Source organism: Phycodurus eques, chromosome 3, assembly GCF_024500275.1.
Source record: "Phycodurus eques isolate BA_2022a chromosome 3, UOR_Pequ_1.1, whole genome shotgun sequence".
In the NCBI taxonomy this organism is placed as follows: Eukaryota; Metazoa; Chordata; class Actinopteri; order Syngnathiformes; family Syngnathidae; genus Phycodurus; species Phycodurus eques.
Genome location: NC_084527.1, coordinates 9,589,798 through 9,606,013, shown reverse-complemented (window position 1 = coordinate 9,606,013; position 16,216 = coordinate 9,589,798). Strand labels below are relative to the sequence as shown.

The following is a 16,216-nucleotide window of genomic DNA, read 5'->3' as shown; positions in this document are numbered from 1 at the left end:
CTTGAAGTCTCTCTTTCTTTTTTTTCCCCTCTCACCTTAAGTGGAGTTGAGTTTCGGAGTGGGTCCTTTCAGTCTTAGACAAATACAATCTTGCGATAACCTTGACACGCAGTGCCGACAAGCCAAGTCAGCTCCTTGCCTCGGCCTACCCCCAAATTTTTTTTGGAATCGTCAAATCGCCGGGAATTTTAATGCACCAGCTGAATGTCACAAGACCTCGAGAGTGTAGAATTCATTTAGGAACTGCTAACAGGATCCAGCTGCCGCTTCTGGTGTGGAGCAGTGTGAAGGATCGATTTCCAACCATCACAGTTTATACAAACGTGCTTCCGTACTGTATACGTTTTGCTGCCAGGCAGTCGGAATTGTGTGGACTCATGAAGAATTCATTTTTTTCCCTCTTTACCCTCTCTTCAACACTGACCTAGCACAAGCCACAAGTCTAGTTGATTGTCAGAACATGTTCCTAATTCATCTCTCTCCTTGGAGTAACTGACCATATTCGGTCTTAATGCAGCACCCTGTGCAACTCTTGTGTTTTTCTTGTCTACCCAGCTTCCCCCCCGCAGCCCCACACATCCGTCCGAGTTAATTCCTTTTGTGTTGCACCGTGCACAAATGCAACATTTCTGTGTGCAACCGTGTGAGGAATTTGTTATTTGCTGTGAACACAGCTCATAATGGAGCATTGAAATCAGAACCCCCACCCTCCAGGCTTCAGCACATGGTCTGCCCCGCCCGCCTCCGATGATTACACCTCTGCCTCCAGGGCCCCAACCACCATGCACTGACAAGAATGCCATTGATCCACCCGAAAATAATAAAATAAATTAATTTTGTCTTCTTGCAGCTGTAAATTGGTCCCGGTCTTTTGATCTCATTCAATGAAAGGACTTTGGAAAAAGAGCCTTAATGTTCTGGAAAACTGATTTTTCTTTTTCTTTTTGCTCACTAGTGCACCATATGTCAGTGTGTCTGAGTTAAATGTTAGGTCTTGTGTGGGCAGAATTCATCTTTCCACACTTTCACATACACACATGAACTTGATGTGCATTTTTGTCTCGACTATGCCTTTGAGTGCATGGATACGTTGGCGTCCGAGCTAATGATTTCAACATTAGCTCATCGGACTGGGAGACACCATCATATATGTCAACATGGTAAATTATAAGAAAGGCTAATGTAACATTTAAGACTCTTTACCCTGAGATATGGCCACTCAAAATGATACACATCGTGCTGAGTTTAGTTGATTTTCTGCAAAAGTCACGCGGAGCGTAGTCCAGTCCTGTAAATTCGGTCACTGCACTCCTCAAATCGACACAGGTTGTTTTATCTCTCCATGTGTGTGTTGAAGAAATATATCAAACTGTATCACAGCATCTGAAAACAATTTTTGGCATAAAACCTCTCTGTGCAAAATTGTAACTACGTGGTCAAAGAAAGTTCACTTTACTCCTAAAAGCAATCGCTGTGTTGCATGTCAAGGTTACATGCACAAATGGCAGATGGACTATTTTAATTTCAAACAGCACTAGATACACACAGTCCAGATATTTTGTTCCACTAAAGACTTTTGTCTATTTCTTTCGTAAATCCACCTTCAGATGGTGATTGGACAAACATTATGTCATTAATATTGATTAGAAGCCAATCAGATCAAGATATAGAATAGTAACATAGTGCAAACTTGACAAGCAGTCAGTGTATCTCTGAAGTCAATCACTATCACATCCATCAAGAAAAGTCATTAGGGCATTTATTTGCTCTTCTTCTGGCATTTAAACGAGTTAAGATTTTGTTTAAAACAAAGTTGTCGTGATGGTGAACGTTTGACTCCTGTAACTGTAAATTATATTTCCGTTGTTACCTATGGGGAAAATCAATTTTGAAATCCAATCAAAGTCAGGGTCAAACAAACCTCCTTGAACAGACAGATGTTCAACTTGTGAGTCTCCGATGTAAATTATTTGCATTAAGTTCCATTTTGGTGCTACAAGGTTGAAACTGTATATGAGTTCCTGTTTTTGCTAACAGAATATTCTGGCTATCCTCGGAACATTTGGAGCCTTCATTGTCTGGTGATGTATCACTTCTGGGGATTTTGATCTCATTCAGCTTCATTGGAATGTTTTCATATGAAATGTTTTCGCAGCTTGCACATCTATGTACCGTACTGATTTTTTTCCCATATCATCATCTTTCACTCTGCTGTCCGCTTCTTCTCGTCCCCTTCTTTTGCTTGTCAACTTTCACTCCTCTATTCTCTCGCATTCTTTTAACATTCTTTTAATTATTTTCTCCCTCACCTATACAACCCACCACCTCTCACCTGTTTTCCACTACTTCATTAGAGTGAAAACAAATGGGCAGCCCAGGTTGGAAAACAGAAGGGAGCAAACTCGCAGAGTCAGCATGGATGTGGACTAGTAAAATAATGACACTGACTAGTGCTGGGCCCATCAGGGACGATACTATGTGTTGTCACTTTAATGGGGCTGATGAAGGAGGGCGATACGAAGTCAAATGAGGGGGCAAAGGAAGTAGGTAAAAGACAGAAATGAAAAGAAAGTACAATGAAGTAAAATAGTTTTCGGTAAGCAGTTTGGAAGTATGCTGCCATTACCTGAATGGAGGCGGAGCAGTGTTTTGGGAACAGGTATGAGCATATCTGCCCTCCATTCCTTTCCCAGATGGGGAAACTCGACAGACCTTGTTAAAAGAGCAGACATCCCAATCAATATGGTTGTTTCAGTGGAGAATCCAGCTGCCAGGGACTCCACACAGATAGGCATGGCATAGCAATTTGCAGACATAAACAAGGGCCTAATTGTTCGGGGCCTGGAGGTTTGTAGTTTGGAAAACAAAGATGAAGCATTGTGAAGAGTTAGAAGCCATTTCAACTCTCGTTTAGGAAATGAGAGTTAGGCGAAACTTTCTTTGATGAGTGTTGTTATTGTGAACAGCAGGGGTTTATTAGGGCTTGTGAAACGAAGGGAATTAGAGCAAAGGTAGTGAATGCAGGAAAAAGGCTCTTCGGGTTCCTATTTCCCATTCTTTCGGCAGACTTTTCTTATGTTCACAGTTTGAAGTGGTCATTTGCCATTTATGATTTGCAGCGTAATCTTTGGGTTTCATCCTGCACAGAGGAACTGTATTGATTGTCGGTCTTAACTGAAGCCTCCTCCTGATCATCCATTCATCTTGTTTCTAAAGGGCAACCGCGGGGGGGGGGGGTGAAATAAAGTCAGACGGAGTTCACAGGAAATCTCAGATTTGCCCTTCAACAAATAACGACCAGAACCTCTCCTGACCCACATGCACACCTGTGTAATATCTACACTGCATTTCTCCCTTAGCTTACCCAAGGACACCCAAGGTTGTTGGGATTTTGGTTCCTGTGTACATCATTTATTTATTCAATAAAGCTCTTTCTTTCTCCAGCACCTCATTTTCTTCTTCATCCATTGCTGTATACGCATCTCCACAGAGGCCAACATAATCTCATGGAGTCATGGCCAGAAAGGAGACACGGCTCAGGGTGGTTAGGATTCTTGCCCGTCTCGATTGGGTTCGGGACAATAACTGAAGTTTTCCTTGTTTCAGACAAGAGGCAGCAGGCAACAGTAGACTATGAACATTGTGTCCTACTGCGCTGGTGATGAATGAGCTTTTTAATGCTGATGGTCAAAACAGTCCCCCTCTGGAAAGAGTCTCCGTACATATTTCATTCATCCAGGGGGGCTTCGAGAAACCTTTGGGGCAAGCATCTTGTTTCATTTCTTGCATTATGGATGGCTGTCTAGTGGGGTAAAAAACAATGTGTGTGCAAAAAAAGTTATGATATGACCCATGACTACTCCGCTAACATACGGAAAAAGGAACAATTTAACCCAAAAGCTCAAAGTCAGAACGTAAAGCTCTTTGAACATGAGCGGGAATGCACAACTTGAGCTCTTTTTTTGTTTGTTTGATCATCTCGCATTCATCAGGAGGACTCATCAAAATATTGACACAATAATGACCTTGTTTTAACTTTGATTCAATCTTATCAGAGCTGTCCTCACTCTAAAGAGACACCATGAATTTTTTATAATGGCGTCTCTTTGTATGGTGAGGGTCGATTTGTCCTTGTTCTTTATTTACTGGGGAGAACGAGCCATACCTTCGGGGGGGGAGGGGGGGGGAATTAAACAGTAGTTCTGTTGTGATTGTCTTTTAAGAAATTCCATTTGTTTCCGACCCCAGTAAGCCTCCATGGAATTTTTGCTGCTTGAGCACCATATTTTGTTCTTAGTTTTCGGCATTCAACAGGCAGGTTAGGACATTGTTGTACTGCCAATCACAGGAGTTTGTAAGGAATACATGTGGCAAAACCAAAAACTGTCATGTCTGACCACACCTTCCCGTTTCTCTGGTTTTAATGTTTCTGTCAACATAGATCTTATACGCTAAGTTATACTTCACATACAATTTCATATGTCTAGATGTATTATAGCATAGTCATAAGCCCCCAAATTTTGTTATGAAATGTTGAGCCCAGTTGAAACAAGTCTTGGTCAAAACGAACTCAAAGTCAATATGTATAAATGGGATCTGACAGCAATCAACTGGTTGGTTTTGGTTAATAGAAGCCAAATGGACATACCACAAACTCTTCTTTGTCATACATGACATCATACAGGCCTATGTAAGAAAAATTATTTGTCTTGATTTTAACATGTCCTTTGGGCTAATGGTATATTTAGAGGAGAATGATTTTTTTCCCCTTTGTCTCTTTGAATATTTAGGCTTACAGACGACAAGCATTTCTACATCAAACCAAAGGCTGGCAATGACGTCTTCTTACATCTCGTTATTTGTTTGTGGGAAGCTGTGTCGCTGTGGGAACGCATAACTCTCCCCATTGGGTTCTGTGTGAAAGACAGATGAATAATGCAGTCTGTTATGCAGCAATTTTGCAGGAACTATGTGAAAGAGACTGGTTTTAATCCTCAAGAGTTATGGCATGTTTTTTTTTGTTTTTTTTTTTTTGAGAAGGCCAATTTAATGAGGGATTGGACCTTGCTTTAGTCACATTCCTTTTGTTACGTTTCTCACGTGTGACGGAGTCGTGGGTTTACAAACCTGTGCTTCTAGAAGCTCTTTCTTCCACCCCGGTCAGCTGAGCCCTTTGTTGCTGTTTTTTTTGGTTCAGCTGCTGTCTGATATTGTGCATGGCTAAGGGTGTGAGTGGTACCAGATCCTGGTAATCCCAAGCAGCACCTGACATGCTTTTTAACAGCACATTCACAGTCATTCTTGTGAGTGTCTCTCAGCCTTCTGAGACAAAATCAAAATGGTGGAGTTGAGGCTTTACTAACCAGTCTCCATGCCACCAAACCAATAGTTAATATATCCAGAGGTGGGCAGTAACGTGCGACATTTACTCCATTACATTTACTCATGTAACATTTTGGATAAATTGTTTTAATGAACCATACTTTTACCTGAGTATTGATATGAAAAAGAATCTATTACAATGATCGACATGCCGCTTCCTACTTTTATTTATCCATGAGTGCGTGCGCGATCAATTTTTAGACTTCATCATCGACTTCCGCATAGGGCGCCGTTGCTGCCAATCCAAATTGATCACTAGTATTTGACTCCAATTCACCAATCAGACGGCACAGGGCAGTCACATGACCGCAGACAAAACCTTCGTGGGCCAATCAAAGTGACTCATTTTAGGGGGGGGGGGGACAGCCGTGCGAGTGTTTACTTTACAGACTCCGAAAAACAACAGCTTTGTCATGCAGCTCTGCAATTGTGACTGCCCAAACTTGGATATTTCAGCCCACTTCTAACTTGATCAAACACCTTGCATCACATTGGATTCTCTCTCTCTCTCTCTCTCTCTCTCTCTCTCTCTCTCTCTCTCTCTCTCTCTCTCTCTCTCTCACTCGCATGCACACACACACACACACACACACGCTATCAATAAGTCTGGTCAGCAAACAGCTTCTTCATGAAGTCATTAAAGTGAATAAAGAAAATACTGTTTCTGTAGGGACCCATTGCATGTGTTCTTGGTTTTGGGGCAGTTTAAAATTGAAATAGTGGCAGGTGTGTGTGGACTCCCATATATTATTATTTTGACGTTCATGCTCTAATTTTTTTTTCTTTTTAAATCAGATATTACTCACGTGTTACTCTTGAGTATATTTTTGACTGAGTACTTTCTTACTCTTACTCAAGTTAATATTTGGAGGACTACTTTTTACTTTTACTTGTCATATTATTCTAAAGTAACAGTACTCTTACTGAAGTACACTATTTGGCTATTCTCCCCACCTCTGAATTGCTGAACTGAATTGAAGAACTGCTTAAATTTGTGGTAGCATTATTGTTGATCTTTAAATGGTTTTCCATCCACCCGCTCTTTCCTTATCTAAAACAAAGAGCTATCTTTTCTTTTGTCCAATCACTGATTTAGACTTCAACTCGGGCTTTTCCTCTGAGCAGTTTAAAGAAAGCTATGAATTTGACCCGTTTAAAGCCAGACAGGCAGCGAAGACCTGATGCACAATCTGCTGTCTAAACTGGCTTTTTAAACATTTAGCCCAAATGTATTTACTGGATGACTAATGCAGTCTGTGCATTGAAGTAGGCAGGGGCTAGGGGGTAATTGTCTCTCTTTATTTGTTCGGGGCTAGCAATAGCTGCCAGGTGGTTAAGGATGATGAACTGAAACAAATAAAAGTATGATGAATGATGAAATAAGAACAGTATAACTTTGGCATTAGGTTCGGTGACTGACACACTTTGCTTAGTTAGCGTCAGCATGGGCTTTGCACTTCATTTCAAATCAGATCTACCTCGCTTTACGCAATAGAGATGCAGTCTGAACTTGCTCTAAATGAGAACAAAATTGGGAACATGATAACACCGTGCTAGTGGAAGTGTGACCTTAATAAGATATACAAGCCCATCTTCTATGCATGCTTGACATGTCATTACATTATTGCATTTATAAACATTTTATTTTTGGTGGTTTTATCTGAACTGACCATTCATTATCGTTGCGGCTCTTCTCAGCACAATGAAAGATCTGCTGCAATGAGGAGCCTAATTGAAAACATCATGGCTTCAGTTAAAGCAGAGGCCTTGACACTGAGGTAGCATCCAAATTCTGATCCCTGCATGTGGTCTAAGCTTGTGATTGACCCTTTAACCTGCGACAGAAACTAGTGACGGCTGTAATTTTCATTCAAAACAAAGTAGCCCTGAATACTTATGTAAAGGAGGCCATCTTCTCTACTGCTGCCGGGGAAAATGTGCTCTTGTAATAAGGTTCAACCCAAAAGCCAATTTTGCAACAAGGGGCAATAATATAATTGAAGTACACTGATATCAATAGCAACTGCACAGCTGTTTCCACTACAAGGGCATATTTTTGTTCTCATAATACAATAACCATTTAGAACAGTTCCATTTTTGCTTGAAATGTTTCTCTTTAGATAAATGCTGTGTAGTTTACAACAGCCTTGTGTAACATAAAGTAGCAAAGACTACTGTTCAATGCAAACGATGAAAACAAACAAGGCAATATAAGCTGGGAAGCCGCTTTTCACCTCCTCACTCATTATGTAACGCGGAATTCTTGACTAAACTCTCCTTCTCACCTCATTCAATTTTGCAGCATTGCTCGGAGCACTGGGAGGGTGGCTAATATGATATGGAACTTTGTGTTTGTGTATCCGATTATCGATTTAGGGCCCCTTTCTTCTTTTTCCCTGAGAATGTAATCCGCTGCGCCCATTAGTCATCTTTATGACACGTTTTACTGCAGCAGCCATCTGGGCAGCATCCGGTGTTTCTGTTAAATGTAGATTTTGGAGTGCATCTACATCAGGAAGAGTCTGAAAAGAGTTATATTGCGAGAGAAGAGATTGCCTATGGGCAGAGGTCAGATCAGAAAGGAGGCATCCATCACCTTGAAAGATGAAGGTGCGCTTTTCACATACCAGACCGTGACCAGTCTTTTTGTTCCATCCCCATCTTGTAAACTCTGACATCGCATTACCCATCAGTACGCATTACGCCGCACTCAGATCTACATTCTGCATCTTTGAAGTTAAAATGGGGGGAAAATATCATAAGTATAGGCCTCGCTCCAGATAGCTGTGGCTGTGCTCCCAGATGCCTGAGAAGGGATCTGCTGTATCATGTGTCTTTCCTTCAGACTTGGCAGCAGCTTTTGAAAGGACTATGTACAGGATGGGATCAGAAAAAAAATCCCCGTCAGAGACATGCACCAGAGACCCCTATTACTTTGGTTTTGGTCTTAAAGTTGCCTTAGCAACAAAATATCACTGAGAGCACTTTTGCCCGGTAACCAAATTGAAAAAAAATCAGCTGAGCCATCGTGTGCAAAGCAAGTCCGTGCAAGACGACGGCAGCTGCTGCCATACATAACCATCTGTATTTTTTTTTAAAATAACCTTTTCATCTCAAGATTATTAGCTTTGGACTGCAAATACCAGGCGTCAGATCTGTTTCTGCCATTTATTAATATCCAGCCATTTAGCGTTTCAAATGGCTTTAGATATTTATTGACTTCAATATTCAATTCGTTATTATTGGGCTGTTGTGTTTATGTTGGATTATAGGTCTCTATAATATAGTTTCTAAAAGTGTAAATCACAGGTGTCAAACACATGGCCCGGGGGGCCAGATCCGGCCCGCCACATCATTTTATGTGGCCCGCGAAAGCATTCATGTGCGTCGACTTCATGTCTGTTGCTAAAATACCAAAATTGCAGATTGTATTCACTTTTAATAATTTTGAGATATTGCACTCATTTCTTTCTTAGCAATCCCCCTTTTAAAATAAATGGAATAATAATTGAACAAGCAATTTTTTTAATGGCTTCTGATTTCAAAACTTCAAAGCTATCCATTAATTTGTTTTGTATATATAATAATATTAGCTGATCGTACATTAATATGGGTTCACAGTTTGATACCACTTTTTTAGACCAATACTAGTACGAGTATTCACGCGTGAGTACTCGCCGATACCTAGTATTGATACCACTAGTACTTTTGGTACATCAAATTTCAATTAATGACAGATAATTGTGAATAAAAACCATTTTCTTACTGACGCACATGATGATTCACCAATATGTCAAAGAGCAGTGTAACAACCACTACTGGCGAGGTGGACTTACTCAATGTCAATTTTTTCTTTTGGCAATATAGTGTAACTTTTGTTTTGAGTCAATAATAATAATAAAGTGAATAGGCAGTTTGGAATAGGTATGTCTTGGAGTTTGGATATGAAGAGGGTTAATGAGTCTTAGGAGTGCGATCACGAATGGAACGAATTAAATAGTAAGTCAAGGCACCAATGTAATTCATTATTTTTAATTTATAAAAATACTTACTATACTCTCATTGTTATTGTTAGTGGCATTGTGAACTTGAAAAATGCTTCAATATAAAACTGACTGAAAAGTCAACAGTAGAACTTGCCATTTATTCTTCCATGAATAATATTTTCAACTTAACTAGACATGGTAAATAAAATGTTGATCCATCCATCCATTTTCTGAGCCGCTTTTTCCTCACTAGGGTCGCGGGCGTGCTGGAGCCTATCCCAGCTGTCATCGGGCAGGAGGCGGGGTACACCCTGAACTGGTTGCCAGCCAATCGCAGGACACACACACACATATATATATATATATATATATATATATATATATATATATATATATATATATATATATATATATATATATATATATATATATATATATATATATATATATATTAGAAAAGCGTCAGCTTTGGTCATAATAAGAGGTTCAGATGGCAGTCACCAATGTGTGACATAATTACATTTTAAGACCTGTTTTTAACATGATTGCTCTTTCATCAACATTTCACGGTTTACAAAGATACCATCCGGCCGCGAGTCCACATTTAACGTCTGCGTAACCAGCAATTAGTGAAACAATTCAGAATTTTGATTGGGAGACGTTTAGTTGGAGTCATGTTTGCGATGAACATTAATGAATGTTATGGCCTCCCATCAATTTGTCGTCTATTCTTAAGATGTGCTGTAATTGTAATTAAGCCCTGATGAACAAGCCGGGGAGGGTTTTCACGAATATAGTGTAATATGTTATGAAGGCAATCAGGGCATTGTCATGTGAGCTGCTAATGAGCCTCAGCCAATTGTCATAATAAACGAAACCTCTTTGGCTGGTGTTAAAATTCCGCCTTTCGTCTCACTTATGTTTCTTTTTCCGTCTCTCCATGACTGCGGCATAATAAAGACAGTTGCTGTATTTGATTAATGGGATCCAAGTGGCTCCACATCAGTGACAAGCTCAGTGAAAATTCAAGACACCCAGACCCGTGTCCAAAAGTTAGAAAGAAAAGCCTTAATTATTCATTGTTGAAATGTACTTATGTTATCCTTTATTCAGGTTTTCCCACACATATGACACATGATAAATGACATCGTCTGTCTTGAAAATCAATAAGGATCTGGTTTTGATAAAAGTTGGACCATCAGCGAAAAACGTTAAATGTAACCTTACGGTGATCATGGTCTAATATTACTCAGAAGCAATAGGAATTCTGGTATAAAAAGTGTTTAAAATCACAATGCAGAATTAATAGCTTTAAATAAAGACCTTTATTTTCAAACATCTGCTCAAAATATTATATTCGTAATCCAAGGTTGTCAATATTTTGTTCATGACCGCATCAGCACGTTGTGTGTTGTTGCTCATCTCCTATACAAAGTGAATGGACCAGGCAGTACAGTTCTGGCAGGGAATGCAGAAATACATCACAAAGGTTTATTTTGAGCGTGAGCATTTTCATGTAAATATGTCATATACCAAGTTGCTTGAAATTTAATTTAAAATTGCTTGCATTACTTTGGAAATGGTGTCCAAACACTGCTGACAGAAGACAGAACAGAATGTATGCAGCTGTCATTGTTTTTGGCATGTATTTTTTTAACATTCAGTGCCTCTAATATAAAGACAATGGAGAGAAATAATAGCGCATGACCCTTGATGTGTTGATTGTTCCTGTCTGTCTGTTAATTCTCTTGTGTGTCGATATCATGACCCAAATATGGTAAGGTGGCACCTTGACTTAAGAGTGCCCCAACTTTTTCAAGTTGTGTTGCGAGCCATGTGTTTATGAATTATTTTGATATAGAGTGAACCCCGTACACTTGTGGTTAATTAATTTCTTGACAAAATATTTCCATTTTTTTTTCCCCCTTTTTGGCTTTGTTTTTCTTTTTTGGGGGGGAAACGGTCCCCGAAAACATTTATTGGAAGTTTATCCCTGCTTATTATTTTTTTTCTTTCAGTGCAATCATAATGGCTGTCACTGATCCGTGGATTTTCGCTATCTGTGGTCCAGCCCGGGCCATATCTCCCCGCGAATACCGGGAGTCCACTGTAGTTCTGATTAAATGAATACAGCCATAACATTAGGTTGACCCAGCAGGTTTTCACTGTGAGCTTTTATGGCAGTGAGAAAGTGTCCAACACTTTGTGCGATGCTTTGTTAACAACGAAAGACTGTGTGCTCAACATGTGTGTGAGTGTTTATACATAATTTCCCCTGGAAAGTGTCTCGCTTGCGTGTGGGCAGCGGTTGGTTCTGGGTGGGTTACGGCTAACCCCTCGAGGTCTCCGGGGTTACAGGGCCTCTGCTCTTTGTCAGCTTTCCTCCCTCTCGACGATGTTCTGACTTGCTCATATATGATGTGCTGATTTTTAGCTAGTGAGAGGATGAAGGCTTCATTAGAAGCATACTACGAAACAGTTTACTGCACAGTGTGTAATTGGGTCCCAAATCTTCTTAAAAATATCTCATTCTCAAGCAACTATTAGTTGTATTCACTATCCAGCCACTTAGGTATAAATAGCTGTTCAATTGCATGTACTGTATATGTTCATTAGGATGGTGTAGAATTGCGCAGTTTCATACTGGGAGCCGTTTCTAACGTTTCACCATGCTTATGTCGCTGAGACCTCTCAGTATAATGCAGTTCAATTGTACACCAATAAAAACAACAAACACAACAATATACATATCATTACTTAATACATCTCTGACTGTCTTTTTTAAAAGTTATTATTAATATACCGTTTTTATTTATTCCACAACTCATTTCTGTATGTGGAGGGGTGGGGCATTAGCCAAAGAGGAAGTGCTTAAAATCTGGCCTTTCTGTTAACATTTTACAGAAGAATTGGATTCAATTCCCTTTCACAAATACAACCCCAATTCCAATGAAGTTGGGACGTTGTGTTAAACATAAATAAAAACAGAATACAATGATTTGCAAATCATGTTCAACCTATATTTAATTGAATACACTACAAAGACAATATATTTAATGTTCAAACTGATAAACTTTATTGTTTTTAGCAAATAATCATTAACTTAGAATTTTATGGCCACAACACATTCCAAAAAAGCTGGGACAGGTGCCAAAAAAGACTGAGAAAGTGGAGGAATGCTCATCAAACACCTGTTTGGAACATCCCACAGGTGAACAGGCTAATTGGGAACAGGTGGGTGCCATGATTCCCTGAATTGCTCAGTCATTCACGAGCAAAGATGGGGTGAGGTTCACCTCTTTGTTAACAAGTGCGTGAGAAAATAGTCGAACAGTTGAAGGACAATGTTTCTCAACGTACAATTGCAAGGAATTTCGGGATTTCATCATCTATGCTCCATAATCATCATCAAAAGGTTCAGAGAATCTGCATGTAATCACTGCATGTAAGCGGCAAGGCCGAAACCAACATTGAATGCCCGTGACCTTTGATCCCTCAGGCGGCACTGCATCAAAAACCGACATCAATGTGTAAAGGATATCACCACCTGGGCTCAGGAACACTTCAGAAAACCAATCTCAAAAAACTAAATACAATTCAGTGCTACATCTGTAAGTGCAACTTGAAACTCTACTATGCAAAGCAAAAGCCATTTATCAACAACACCCAGAAACGCCGCCGGCTTCTCTGGACCCGAGCACATCTAAGATGGACTGATGCAAAGTGGAAAAGTGTTCTGTGGTCCGACGAGTCCACGTTTCAAATTGTTTTTGGAAATTGTGGACGTCGTGTCCTGCGGGCCAAAGAGGAAAAAAAACATCCGGACTGTTATGGACGCAAAGTTCAAAAGCCAGCATCTGTGATGGCATGGGGCTGTGTTAGTGCCAATGGCATGGGTAACTTACACATCTGTGAAGGCAGCATTAATGCTGAAAGGTACATCAAGGTTTTGGAGAAACATATGCTGCCATCCAAGCAACGTCTTTTTCATGGACACCCCTGCTTATTTCATCAAGACAATGCCAAACCACAATCTCCACGTGTTACAACAGCGTGGCTTCGTAGTAAAAGAGTGCGGGTACTAGACTGGCCTGTCCTGCAGTCCAGACCTGTCTCCCATTGAAAATGTGTGGCCCATTATGAAGCGTAAAATACAACAACGGAGACCCCGGACAGTTGAACAGCTGAAGCTGTACATCAAGCAAGAATGGGAAAGAATTCCACCTACAAAGCTTCAACAATTAGTGTCCTCAGTTCCCAAACGTTTATTGAATGTTGTTAAAAGAAAAGGTGATGTAACACAGTGGTAAACATGACCCTGTCCCAGCTTTTTTGGAACGTGTTGCAGCCATAAAATTCCAAGTTAATGATTATTTGCTAAAAACAATAAAGTTAATCAGTTTGAACATTAAATATCTTGTTTGTAGTGTATTCAATTAAATATAGGTTGAACATGATTTGCAAATCATTGTATTCTGTTTTTTATTTATGTTTAACACAACGTCCCAACTTCATTGGAAAAGGGGTTGTACTCTATGTGGAAAATACGACAATCAATTAATCAGTAGTTTGTTGATTTTTGGTGGCATACTTGTTTCCCAATACAAATTCCCAATGATCAATTAATCAACTAATTAGTTATTTAGTTTCACATTTTTCTTTAACATCTCAGTGAATAACGCATGAACTCAATTAAATTAAGAGGTTGGGTATCCATGAAGGTGTCCAATTTGGTGCTGATCCAAATTGGGATTTTTAAAAAATTTTTCTTTTATTTTTTTTCTTGTTGGAGTTCTGCACTCTACTGAATGCCCTTATCTCTGTAATTCAAAAATATCTTTGTGTTCTCAAGATTTTTGTTGACGCTCTCAGATCTCATTACACGGTGCAAGTGTACCCAATAAACTGTCCAAGCAGTGCAAATTTGCAACAATTGCAGCAGAATAGAGAAAAGGTCTTCTATGAACTGGATACCAAGAAAAGGACAATAATAAGCTTTGATCATGTCCACATCTCTGAATGTAAATGTCATCACTGCTCGTCTTTTTTTTTTTAACTCAAGTCTTCGCTGTGTTTGCAGGTCAACGAGGAGACAGTGGAGAGGCTGGTGGTCCAGTACCCTCACATTGTGTTCAGCACAGTGATGCAGGACTGCAAGAGAACCCTGGAGAGAGCTTATCAGATGGGCTGGAGCCCCAGTGCTTCCAACACCTCCTAGCTGTAGCTGGATGATACACATACACACGTAAACACACGCACACACACACACACACACACACACACACACACACACACACACACACACACACACACACACATATTTATGAACAAAAAAGACAATTTTTATCGCAAACATTTACACACTTGCACCATATTGTCAGTTCAGTCCTATTTGCTTTTCATTTACTGTTCAAACATGCATGTGAACACACACACGCACTATGGACTTTTCCTTGAATCAATTCAAGTATTGAATGAAAGCTTACAACGTATCATCATCAATGCAAAAAGCAATGCCCATTTTGTTGAGTCCATCAAGCTCAACTATATTGACCGGCTTACTGGGCTCAAACAACCCAAGAACCGAACCTTGCACGTTTAAGATTGGGTCGATGAACGATAAAGATGGCGGTCAAGAAAGGAACAATCATCCCGCCAAATATGTTAAGTCGAGTCTACCGATGAGTTCACTTCCTCCCACTTCAGCTGAGGCCCGGCGGGCCGAGCAAACACGCGGCGGCAGCGAAGACGACGACCACAACAAAAACAACTTCCTCCTCAGACTCCGGGCCTCTTGAGGCTTTTTGACTAGTGTGTGATGTTTATCTTGACTTTTTTTTTGCTCGTGCAGTATCGTGTGAAGGGATTTGTGGATTTCTGTGTGTTTAGATCGTTGTCGAGGCTACATATAAATGTTGTCCTGGTGCGGCACACGCAAGATTGGGTTGTGTCCCAATCCTCCTTCCCCCCGAGGCGATTGAATTCCAGGAAACCAAATTTATTATTTCTCCAAAAGTGCATGTTTAGATCGAGATTGTCATCTGACTTAGTGACTGTCTGAAAATGATCTCAAATTGGACTGATCCTCTCCGCGTGACGTGGGAACAAAGCTTTTGTTTTATTCACGAGTTGAACAAGAAGAATAAAAGTATTATAGTATCATATTTTAGGATTACGGTGGAACCTCTAAATTCAAACAATCCATTGCAAATCGATCTGGAACCAAGAAACTAATGAAACTTGACTGAATCTGGTCCAGGGTGTGCCAGCATCATAACCTTTATTAACTCTGCAGGCAGTATTCTAATTCTATGTTTTTAAAAGCAGTTAACCTGTTTTAACTGTAGAAATCAAGAAATAAAGGCATTGAGCAGAATAAGTGGTATAGAATAACAAATGGGTAGATGACACCATTGAAACAGGACTTCAGTAAAACTAAGATGTATCTAAAAATAGTATTTGAAAATAATAATTAATTTATCATAGGGCAACACGATGTGGTGGTGGTTTGTACATCTGCTGCATTGTGAGGAGTTTGCATGTTCTCCCCGTGCTTGCATCATTCCAAAAACATGCCTGTTAGGGTCATTGAAGACTCAAAATTGTCCATGGCTGACAACGAGTCCAGGGTCTACACCACCTCTTGCCAAAATTCAGATGGGATAGCTCATCTGCGTCCCTACTGAGAACAATTGCTATAGAAACCGAATGGATGGATAATTGTTTATTTCCCCCATATAGACGTTTAAGTAAATCTCCTCTGATGCCAATTCCAAGTTATCGATAGAATGTAAAACAATAAAACTTAACATTAACTGGTGACAAATGACAGAAGATAACAGAGATAA

The 16,216-nt window shown here is 39.9% G+C and overlaps 1 protein-coding gene across 2 annotated transcripts in view; it reads left to right on the top strand.

Moving 5' to 3' along the window:
- Positions 1 to 14,688, top strand: part of fbxl17 (F-box and leucine-rich repeat protein 17) — a 245,879-nt gene extending 231,191 nt beyond the window's left edge. For both annotated transcript variants that reach the window (XM_061671939.1, XM_061671938.1), the window contains one exon: positions 14,449 to 14,688. In XM_061671939.1, the coding sequence (XP_061527923.1) occupies positions 14,449 to 14,600 (152 nt within the window). In that variant the 3' untranslated portion in view covers positions 14,601 to 14,688. The remainder of the gene's footprint in view (positions 1 to 14,448) is intronic.
- Positions 14,689 to 16,216: the final 1,528 nt, after the last annotated feature.